The 11,457-nt window shown below is 38.8% G+C and overlaps 1 protein-coding gene across 1 annotated transcript; it reads right to left on the bottom strand.

The window, feature by feature from the left end:
• Positions 1-3,395: 3,395 nt before the first annotated feature.
• LOC149812205 (patatin-like protein 2) lies at positions 3,396-10,749 on the bottom strand. Its single transcript, XM_089993004.1, has 7 exons — positions 10,447-10,749; positions 8,327-8,508; positions 7,912-8,089; positions 7,461-7,583; positions 4,546-4,857; positions 3,689-3,864; positions 3,396-3,595 (listed from the first exon to the last, which is right to left on the bottom strand). Exons 1-7 carry the CDS (start codon positions 10,747-10,749, stop codon positions 3,529-3,531), a joined length of 1,341 nt encoding a protein of 446 aa, XP_089849130.1. The 3' UTR covers positions 3,396-3,528.
• Between the last annotated feature and the right edge of the window lie 708 nt (positions 10,750-11,457).

Raw genomic sequence — 11,457 nt, 5'->3', positions numbered from 1 at the left:
TCACAGCGACCGAGTAGAGGTTTATAAGATCAGGTAACCCCCCTTTTCTAATTATTGGTTTTACCTTCCTGATATGTAAAACACCTCTCAGGTTTTCTACGAACAAGGTGCTTTATGCAATCCTTTTGTTGTAAATGGAGGGAACTTCTCAACCACCAAATCAGTAGGCGAAGAGAGCACGGTGTGCAGCAACAAGGCTGCACACCAACCATTCAGTTAAATGCCTCAAAGAGGCTGATTGCGTACCTGGTGCAGTCACGATGAAAACAGCACCCACACAAAACAGTGAGAGAGAGAGAGAGAAGAACATTTATCATTCAACATTACCAAAATACATCCAACCTGATATTGGATGAGAGAGGAATATAAGAGCAAGACAGCCACCATCTAGATGGTGACTGTGCACAGTTCAGAGTACAAGTAGATCCAAACCCCGTCTCTACTATGTAATTTAAGAGTCAGATACACATCAAACATAACTCGCTGACGCAGCCTTCCAAAATTGAATTTGATGCTCCTAAAAAAGATATCGTTTCTTTCGGTCCATATCACCCACCATGCTGAAAACAACCATACCCGTCACAATAATCTCCCTTTTTTTTTTGTTTCGTAAACTCATGGGACCAAACAAGAGGTCCCGAATAACAGAGAGAGAGAGAGAAAGAGAAAGAGAGAGGGTTTAGAAGGCAGTCTTTTATGTTGGACTGGTGATCAAGCGAGGGAACAGGGGTGAGGGAGAAAGGTCTGCCGGCCAGACGAGGCCTCTGAAGAAAGGAAAGAAGGCCGCCGATGGGAGGAACGGTGCCAACGCGAGAAGCGGTGATGACATCGCTTTTGTTCTCGCACTATTATCATATCTTATTGACACAATATTTTTGTGCTTTGATATTTTTAATATTTTTAATGTGCTTTCTTATATCTTTCTACTTTCTTATATGTTTCTAGAAATGTTTGAAAGCTAAAAAAATTCTGTTAGGAAAAGAAAAGTTTGCCTATGATAAGTTTTGATATGATAACTTTTTCATTCAAATGAAAAAGTTTTGCTTGTTTGTGTAGCATAAGAAAAATAGAGTGAAAAAAAAAATTTGTGGTCAGACACTTTCCTCGACTTCTCCACCGACAGCAACTTCCGCCTCCTGAGCAGCTCCAGCGCCGACTCCATCGCTGCCCTCAATGATTATGACAACTTCACTGACCGTCCAGAATCTACAAATAACCCAAAGTCGTCCAATCATCCACACTCGAACGATCTAAGTGCTTTGAATCAAATCTCTCTCTCCTTGTACCCGGATGACCCAACCGCCATGGCCTCTACCGCCTTCCCCTTTTCCTCAACTCAGCACTAGTCAAGACCCCACCATTCCCATATCGATGGTTGTTTGCCCCCACCTGCCACCCCACGCTTTCCGACACTGCCGGCAGGCAGTTGCCAGTGGCCGGTAGGCAATCCGACCGCCGGCGGTGACCAGCCAGCCAGAGAGAGAGATGGGATTGGGAAGCTGAGCCGAGGATGGTTAGCAATGAATATTCACCGCACCTCATGTCCATTTCCTCGGTTCAACTCACTGTCGGTGTGTCGACCATTGACAACTAGGCTACTAGCGACTGTGCTATGGTTGGATTATGACATTCTTGGGGTTCGATACACGGTTTCATCTTGGTCAGAGGCCTTAATGCAAAATTTTATTTTGATACAAAAAAATACTCCACCCCAAGGTGGAGGAATTTTTCTTATATAAAAAATCATACATTTTAGAAAAACTTTTTTATTGAAATTTTTTTTCTCGTTTGAAACCGTTGTAAAATGTACCTTTTTTTTTCACCTTCATTTTTCTATTATTTTCTCGCTTCCAAACGTGTCCTGAATATACTGAGATTTTCTCGAGAAACACAAGTTTTTGTGATTTATCTCGAGATTTTCTTTCGCCCAAAAAATCCCAATAACAAGGTTTGTACCTATGACAGAACAGAACTAACCCGCAGCAGTAACAAACACATTATTGGAGATACAAAACTAACGAAATAATATTAGCTGCTTCATTAACTGCAAAATCCCTGTTTCACCACCACAACTTAGTTGCTGTCAATTTCCCGGGAGAAATTCAATGGATACTCATTTCTTGTGCTTTAATTAGCAAACACATTGGGAATATAAACGAATGTAAAGACTAGTTGAATTTAAGAATATTTTTCTCAATATACAAATGTCATGTTCCCTTCCATTGGATTGAAGAAGACAAAAATTAATGTAAAATATCACCATAAAAAATCCATGATTTTTTTTGTTTGTTTAAATGAAGATAACACGATATATTTCAAAATGTCATGGCAATAGTTTGTACATCGAAAGCTGGTGATGAGGTATCACGATATGAACAGGGAATTACGACCTGTATCTAGCATCTTGTGGTTTGATGCCTAACTCAAGATCGAGAAGCTATGGAGATCCAAAAGCTAAAGCCATATAGGCAATGTGCTGCTGCACCTCAGCGCCCTCCATCTTTCCGACACAGCGTGTGAGGTGTGGGGCCCAACAGAAGATGAAGGGTGCTCAGGTAAACCTGCACTTTTTTTTTTTAAAGGAAAAATAAGGTTTCAATTCAATTTAGATAGGAAGAATTACATCTTCTAGTGAGGAGACGTCACTAACTCACAAAATCAAAAGAGTTCTGTATGAATTTTGATTCTACTGCCACAGCTAAACATTTAACCCATATTTGCTTTTCATAACGCCTGATAGTGGGATGTCAATGCAGATAATCATCTAAAGCCACTTAATCAAACCAATTTTGTTCCATCTAACAACTTCATGAATACCTAACCCCCAGTCTTCTTTAGTGCATGTGATGAGCTCCTAAGAAGCCAAGTGCATCTTGTCCCTTTCCAATTTTCCTGACCAAATAAAGATTTGAAAAGATCTATTAATGTAATTCAGCATCTTATTTGGGATATGGAAGATTTTGTACAAGAGTGGCAGCGGGCATCAGGAAAAGGTGCTGACCCCTTAGTCCCAGTTTTGACTCTTAGTCCGTAAGGGCTTGGGTGTGGGTGACACCCCCACCGCCCCCCCCCCCGGAGATTACATGCTTCAGTGGGGGAACTTCCGCACTAAATTTAAGGATGGCAGTGGACCGGGCCCGCCCCACCTCACCCCATTTGGACCGGGGATGGAGGTTAAAATCAAAACTTGTGCAGGGATGGAGGGTAGGATTTTGAAATGGGGCCGAGGTAGAAACCTTGTCCCCAGCCTCCGCCCCGGTCCACTGCCATCCCTAATCAAATTTGATTAAAAAAAAATAGTTGTATAAGTTAATTAGATATAGATTCGGTTGCAGTTTTCTTAACATTGGCCTCAAAATCTAATTTGCTATATCCAAATTCGAAATGGATTAAGGTCTTATCTTTTTATTCATATGAGATGAAATATTATAAAAAGCTTTAAAAAAAAAAACAGTAGAAATGAAATGAAGTATGGCCAATAAACAATTGATGTTGCACAAACTAATAATAGTACTTCAAAATAAATCTTCAAAGACTCCTGTTGGAATAACTCTTCAGCCGAAGCTTCCTTTCTAGGGACAACATTTCTGCGAACCTTCACATTCAACAATTAAAAGAGTAAGGTATATATTGTTGAATTAATAGTGAAAATGCCAATATTATATAATAATTGAAAAATCCATCCTACCTTTTGATTGCATCTTTGTTAGTGCCTCCGTTTTGGACGGGTTCATGGATACCTGTCTCCATGTTCACACGTGAAACAGGCTTTTCCAAAAGAGCCTCACCAATCTCCACCAAGTTGGCCAGGTTTTCTTGGGTTGATATGTCGACTGAAGATGTATCGCCGCTTAAAGTGTTATCCTATATGTATACCCCATATGATTAAAGATTGTCAAGAAAATGAATTGCATAACTTCAAGAGGCCTTATGAATACACACACACTTCCGGGATTGCCAAGCACAGTCCACAATTTGTGTGACTAAGTTTATATATATCATATGATAAGTTGACAGCCAAGTGGTTAGGATGGTCTTGCAGAGATGGTGAAACCCCATCTTGCCTTGAACACTTACCTGGGGTTTACTATCTAGAAGTGAGGGTCACCCCATTCCTTGGCAGTTTCCTCGCCATCAAAACCAGAAAAAAAAATTCTATTCTAATCATCATATGAATATACGATGGCAAGAAACAATGTTTATGATTTTCTTTTTCATTTTGAGAATGTAAAATATTTCTTCAATTAGATATATTGTTCCAAAAACATGGTTCATTCAGCCGATGGAACATGAAGTTGCATGTATATAAACACCAGGATATAGCATTCCTTACACAAGTAATTACAAAACTTTTTCTTTAGACAATCTCAACATATTTTAAAAAATTTGGTTTATCTCATAAAAATTTGAACATATATAAAAATAGATATAATATAACAAAAATGTATACATAATCATCAATAAAGATAGATTACTTTTCCTGCTCTGTTTAAAGATATTGCTTCAAAAAACAAAGTCTCCTTTTCCTTTGAATATTTTGCATACCTGGATTCGTAAGTAGTTTTTTTTTTTTTCAAATGCTCGCAAGGTCACAGAGAGATGGAAATCGGCCATGTATCCACTTGATTGACTGAAAGTGTCGATCCAAGGGAAGCTCCCACCGTTCAACAGCCAGCCAATAACATCCCATTTTGCAGCTGATTTAGCATCGTATTTTTCTTCAGCCTTGGCTGACCCTGTTCCAAGGGAGACCACCAAAAACCTTCCATAGTCCGTAGGTTCAACTCGGAAGAAAGATGAGAAATCTGGATTTTCTTTCAAGATTTCTCGAGTCACCTCGCTAACTCCCACCAAAGTCTACACCAAAAAAAAACAATAATAAAAAGTTGATGATATATATATGTATATATATATGGGTTAAAATAACTTGAAACACTTTTATATTAAAGCAGTGTTCAACCTATATAAATGACTAAGATATCCTAAAACTAACTTGAAACACTTTTATGTTAAAGGGGTATACAACTTATTGAAATGACTAAGATAACCAAAAACAAAATCGAGACACATAGAGGAAGTTTCAAACTTTTTAAGTTTTATAACATTTTATAACATGTCTCGGTTTTTAACAAGTTTGAAATATCAAATAAGCATAAAAAGTTATAAAACTTTCCAGATATAAACTAGACACATAGAGGAAGAACCCCTTTTTACGGATTTGGAAAATGATTTTCCGTTGGGGAGATATGACTCTTACAAAATGAAATAAAAACCTATGTCACTCAAATAAGGCAGACTGATAGGGGTCTGGTTTTAGATCCAAATAGGGTATGATATGACCATAGAAATATCTGAAAATTTATAGGAATAAACTAGACTTCATAACAAAGACACCACTTTTTACGGATTTGAAATCCGATCTCTGGTTAGGGAGATATGGCCCTGACAAGTTGGTCCAGAATCAGATAGCGATTTGTATCACAAATCGCTGTAGTGTTTAGCGAGAAACACTACAAATCGCTATAGCGAAGTTCAGAAACACTATAAATCGCTGTGGGTCTCGTTAGAGACCCGAAAATACTATAAATCATAGTTAAAAGACCAAAAAACACTACAAATCGTTGTGGGGCTTGTTGGAGACCCCAAAGCACTATAAATCATAGTTAAAAGATCGGACAACACTATAAATCATTGTGAGGCTCGTTGGAGACCCAAAAATACTACAAATCATAGTAGAGACTCATTAGAGACTCAAAAAAATCATAACAACAATTTGATGAAGAATATTGCCAATCAAATAACGATTTGTTGAAGAAGTGCTACAACAGTCATGATATGGGGGCCAAAATCAGAACATTTATAAAATCTGGATACAAGGTTCTAATATTTAATCAAAATAAAATAGTAATTGACCATGAAAAATTCTAAAAATTTACAGGGATGAACTAGACACATAAACGAAGAGAACCCATTTTACAGAATTGAAAAATGATCTCCCATTAGGAAAATAAAATTCAAACAACATGGATCAAAATCTGAGCCGTTAAAATGACACAGAGTGACACGGTTATGGTTTTTGACCCGAAACTGGTATAAAAACACCATAGAAATCGCTGAAATTTTGTATGAACAAACTAGATTCAATTTAAAAAACAACTCTTTTTACGGATTGAAAAGATCATCTCTGGTTAGGGAGAAATCACTTTCGCAAGTTGGTCCTGATTCTGCTAAAATCCTGACGATGCAAAATAATAGGTTTTGAATCTTGATTTTTAAAGTGAGTCAAACAAACTTAGAATGATCTGATTTTTGGTGGAGAGCATGAAGACATATGCATGAAGTTGAAGTAAAAAATTCAGATTAAAATGAGCTCTGGTTACATATAAATCGATAGATCTAAAATGCACCAGAATTCAAAGTATAATCTAGAAAGCAACTGAACATGATGAAAGCAAACTGCACATGCGTGGATGTTAAAAAATGAGATCTAATGCCTTAAAATATGAATGGGTAAAAACTTTGAATCAGACTCCACAACTCATCAAGTTAAATGATGCTACCCACGCTGGGAGGAGCCCTCAGACCCCCCTTTTCTGTAAGGGTAAAAACTTTGAATCAGACTCCACAACTCTTCAAGTTGAATGATGCTACCCACGTTGGGAGGAGCCCCCAGACTCCTCTCCTATAAGGGTAAAAACTCTGAATCAGGATCTACAACTCATTTAGTTGAATGATGCTACCCACGCTGGGATGAACCCCCAGACCCCCCCTTCCTGTAAGGGCAAAAACTCTAAATCAGGCACATAAGTAGAGAGAGAAGGGAGAGAGAGTGAGAGGGTTGGTGTTCATGGCCTTCTCCAGAAGGAACCCTTTACCTCCCTTGATTTTTTCTCTAGAGAGAGAGAGAGAGTTTTACAGTGTTTTACGAAGAAGAAAGAAGAAGAAGATGACGATGGAGCAATGTAGGATCGTCTGTTGGATGTGCACAGAAGTAGAGAGAGAAGGGAGAGAGAGTGAGAGGGTTGATGTTCATGGCCTTCTCCAGGAAGAACTCTTTGTTTCCCTTGATTTCTTCTCTAGAGAGAGAGGGGGTTTTACAGTGTTTTACGGAGAAAGAAGAAGAAGACATGTTTGTCCTTTTTTTTAACAGAAAAAGAAGAAGACTTTGAAGAGTCAACATCATACTCGACTTTCTGGATGGAGGACATGTTTGTCCTTTTTTTGAACTGTTTGTTTTTTCTTTTTTGAATGAAGGGCATTTTTGTCATTTTTTCAAACCATCACTTTATGAGAAGAATAGCAAGAAAGGGTACTTAAGTCTTTGCAACAACACCAGAGTCCGATGCAAAGTTATGTCAACATACACGGGAATACGAGCCCCATGTGCTTGTATACGTGGTGCTCATTCAAAGCCCCGAACACAGATGTGGGATTCAGTGAATCATCGGGGGCGAACATACACCACCCTCTCCTCCCTTTCCATCTTTGGTTTCAAATTGATGAGCAGGAAGGTACGTGGGGGCAACAGACGTACTGATGCATATGTCTGATAGGAGTGCATCTTTAGCTGGGTCCATTTGCCACTGAACAATATAGCAACAGAAACAACAATTCAATACTCTAATTTGGGTTTTCATGTGATCTTATATATACTACTCTAGTAATTAATCCTTTAGGGGTGCGTCCGCAGGATGCCCTGCGCCTGGGCTCCACACGCGCTCACCCACGTAGGACGCCAGCTGAGTGCATCTCGCGGATGCTAAAACAGCATCAGTAAAAAATTAGGGCGCTGGACAGTGTGTCCTGTCTTGTCCACTGACAGTACAGTACAGGACTCGCTGTCCTGTCCACGCACATCAGTGAATCAAACAGTCCCTTAATGATCATGACCATGTTAGTATTGATGGTAACCTGAGAGGAAGAGAAAATGGTGGGCTGAAGATTTTTTATGTCGAAGGTTGGTATGACCACATTTGTTAGGGTTTGGTGCAATTTGGTGTCGCCAAGCTTGGTTTTAATGAGCTGGTGAAGATATTTGCCATCATATTTGGGTCCATCCATCAGCTTCATGGCGTTGCTCAATGGACAACTGTATTTTCTCACAGACAAAACAAATGAAAATCACATGAGCCATTACCAAATGTTTTTAAAAGACATGAAAGGTAGACTACAGAAGTGTGAAGTATTTTTTGATTAGTGGTAGCAGGCTTCGGGGAGACTCCCACTTGGTGTGCAGGTGCCTTTCACTGGTGGGCTCCTTATCCGGAGATTACCCTCTTCTGCGGTGAACTTCATCATCGGAAAAAAAGAAAAGAAGAAGAATTACCTGGTCTGAGGGAAGATCTTGGAGCAGTTCTCTTGATAGAATGGAAGGATATCTTTAGCAGCATAGAGGGGTCGATTGTCTGCCCCGGGTGCAGTAAGCATGGAAGCCACTAGACCACTTGTGTTCGTTCCTGCTACGACATCGAAGTAATTAGCGATCCTCGCCTCCTCTCCATCCAGTTCCTACTCACAAAAAAGTATAGGATTGAGTACATATTATTATTCCTTCTCTCAGAAAAAAAAGTACATATCAAATTTCATCCTATATCCAGGACGTGGACTAATTTTCCTGTAGAGTGATTTTGTCGTAGCATGAAGGTTTCGCTTGGTTATTCAATGATTGTATTCATTAGGCCACCCATTGTTCAAATTTTACTCAGGGGGGAGAGTAATATTCTCCTCTGATGGTGGGCAAAGGCAAGAGAGGCACACATTATCATTGCTCTTCTGGAATCATCCAGAGGATTGTCGTTGCAGCGATGTTCAGAAATGAGAATTTGTTCGATGGGTGTCCTGCACTAATCCCCTTGGTAACATTCACACCTAGTATGGTGTTTTATATACGTCTTAGGTCGATTCGACCTATGACATCGCTGAAATTGAGCTTAGTCTAGTCAGTTGAGCTAGTGTTCGAGCTTCAATTTTAGTTTATCTCAGTACTATCAATCTTTATCCTAGCTCAACCCAACTCAGATTCATAATTCACTTCACTTCAGTGACCATTCCGTACCATTTCTCTAAAAATGGCAGCTTTTCTTGAAAATTTAGTCAGAAAGATCAGTTGAGTCAATGTCTGGTCAGTTCATTTGAGCTCTAAAACTCTAAAACCTAGCTCAATCCAGCCCATTTCAGTTCAATCCAGCTCAAACCCTAATTTTCAGTGTCACTCTGTCCCGGTGGAGACCGAAAACTATTTCTCGAATCATTTTGCAAATTTTTTCAATTTTAATACTTTTAACTGGTACAAGTGTCAATCAGGGTCTAACATCCAAAATTATTCATTCAGAGTCTGCATTTCGCATAATATTTCATGTCATTTCTCATCATTTCATATCATTTCTCAGCATTTCATAACATTTCACCACATTTCATTTCATTTTCGAAGTCCAGAACTCCCGTTTTATAAATTTCAATCCAGATTGAGTTTTAAAAGTTTTCAGAAATCAATTTCAAACCCTGTGTTTCCAAAATAGATATTTTTACCCTCGGGAGTCTAAATTTGGAAATATTTTCTAGAGAAAAACAATCCGGATTTCTTTCAAAATCAAAATTTTAAATTCTATACTGGATTTGCTTCGCAACGGGGTATTGAACTTCAAAATCTGAGCTTATTTCAAAAACTGCCAAAAGTAGCTCGTTTCGGTCGAGAATTTTTATAAAAAGACCATTCTATCCCGATGATTCTCAAAATGAATTTAAAATTTGGAAAGTGAGCCCACTCTGAGATGGCTCCTTCATTCTCATTTTAAAATAAAAAAAAAAGATTTTATCTTTTTCTTTTCTTTTGCTTTCTTTCATTTTATTATTATTATTATTTTTTTTTTATGAGTGGAGGTGGGACCGACAAGGGGTTGACCAGCCCCCTCTTTCTTTCCTTTTTCCTTCCCCCTTCTCTTTCTTCTTCTTCTTCTTTTTCTTTCTTTTTTTTCTTCTTCTTTCTTCTTTTCTTTCTTTTTCTTCCTTTTTTTTTTCTTTCTTTCTTTCCTTCTTTTTATTCCTCTTTCTTTCTTCTTTCCCTTCTCTAGCCCATTCACGTGTGATCTCCTCCACCCCCTCCTTCTTTTTCTTTCCCTCTTGTTTCTTCCTTTTTTCTTTCCTTTTCCCTTCTTCCTTCCCTTCCCTTTCTTTCCTTCTTTCTTTCCCTCCTTCTTCTTTCCTTTCCCTATTGTCCAGCCCATCTCACGTAAACCTTTGATTCCCCTCTCATTAAACTGATTTCCATGAAAAACTTAGGGAAGGATTTGATTTTTCCCTAAGTCCAAGACAAAAGAGGGGAACGGCGGGCTTTCAAAAGGCATTCACGCCAGCCCCTTGAGGTCTCTCCTCTTGAGCTCCTCTCAGCCCCCAAAAGCTCCCTCTCTCTCTTGATGCCATTAACACCCAGCCATCTCAAGTTCACACTTCCTTCTCACGCCAGCCCTCTTGGGCACCTCCAATTCCATTGTTGCAGCTGGCGTTCAACCACCTCAACAACACCAACCACCATTGGCAGACATTAACCAAGCCAACAGCCGGTCCATCATCTCCAGCTCGATCAAGCAGCATCACCTTCAACTTAGCTTGCAGCCACCAAGGAGCAAACTCCAGCAGCCCACCTCCATCCTTGGCTCCAACCACAGCTGGTGGCCATGCTTCAACTTCCAAACATGGCAACAGGCCACCCTCAACCTCTATCAAGTTGTAGCAACCTCCAACCGCCTCCATTGCTGCAACGAAAATCAATTTCCACATAGCAGCTGATCCATGGTAAGACGTGTTTGTTTTATTAGATTTATGCAAAATTTTGCCCAAGTCGCAGGATTGAAGAGTAATATGTGAAGGTTAGGATTCTAAGGATGGGGTGCATCCAGTTTAAAAATTGGATCACGTGGAGTTTTCTTTTATGGTCTTTAGGATGTATAAAAAAAAAGTATATTCCGTGTGCATGAGCAAAATAAACGTGTAGATCCATCCATTTCATGGATCAGATCTCTCGTTTTGAAAGCTAACATAAAAAAGAATCATATCCCCATTGATTTGTGTTTTAGTTTTATGATTCATGCTATTTTATGTTAGAAAATGCACTTAAAATAGTTCATTTTTGTTATTTATTTCATCTTATATAGGATTCATGTTTACTTAGTTTAGAATCTACAAAATTTCAGTTTTAGGTAAAGTCCAGTTATCACTTTATGAATATATTTTCGTTCAAAAATCTAAAAGAAAATTGTTATATATTTAGTTGTACGTCTTTGTTTTCCTTCTGAAAATTTGATTCAATTTGGGTTTCGGAACCTCTCCTAGAAAATCAAATCCTAAATCGGGTTTTCTGTTCTTCAGAAATTCCAATTTCTGTGTTAGCAGACGAGAGCATCCTAGATCTCCTAGATGGAAGATCCGAATCTCCCCTTAAAAATTGCAGTAGATTCACAG

Source organism: Nuphar pumila, chromosome 17 (genome assembly GCF_984573655.1).
Source record: "Nuphar pumila chromosome 17, dmNupPumi1.hap1.1, whole genome shotgun sequence".
Taxonomy (NCBI): domain Eukaryota; kingdom Viridiplantae; phylum Streptophyta; class Magnoliopsida; order Nymphaeales; family Nymphaeaceae; genus Nuphar; species Nuphar pumila.
This window is presented reverse-complemented; position numbering and strand designations above follow the sequence as displayed.

Excerpts from the sequence above, each read along its gene's own strand:
- LOC149812205 (XM_089993004.1), bottom strand. The coding sequence starts at position 10,749 with ATGGAGGCGGTTGGAGGTTGCTACAACTTGATAGAGGTTGAGGGTGGC. Across the intron at positions 8,509-10,446 it reads AGGGCTGGCGTGAGAAGGAA|GAACTGGATGGAGAGGAGGC; the intron begins GTGTGAACTTGA and ends TTTTGTGAGTAG. Across the intron at positions 7,584-7,911 it reads CCATTTTCTCTTCCTCTCAG|TGGCAAATGGACCCAGCTAA; the intron begins GTTACCATCAAT and ends TATATTGTTCAG.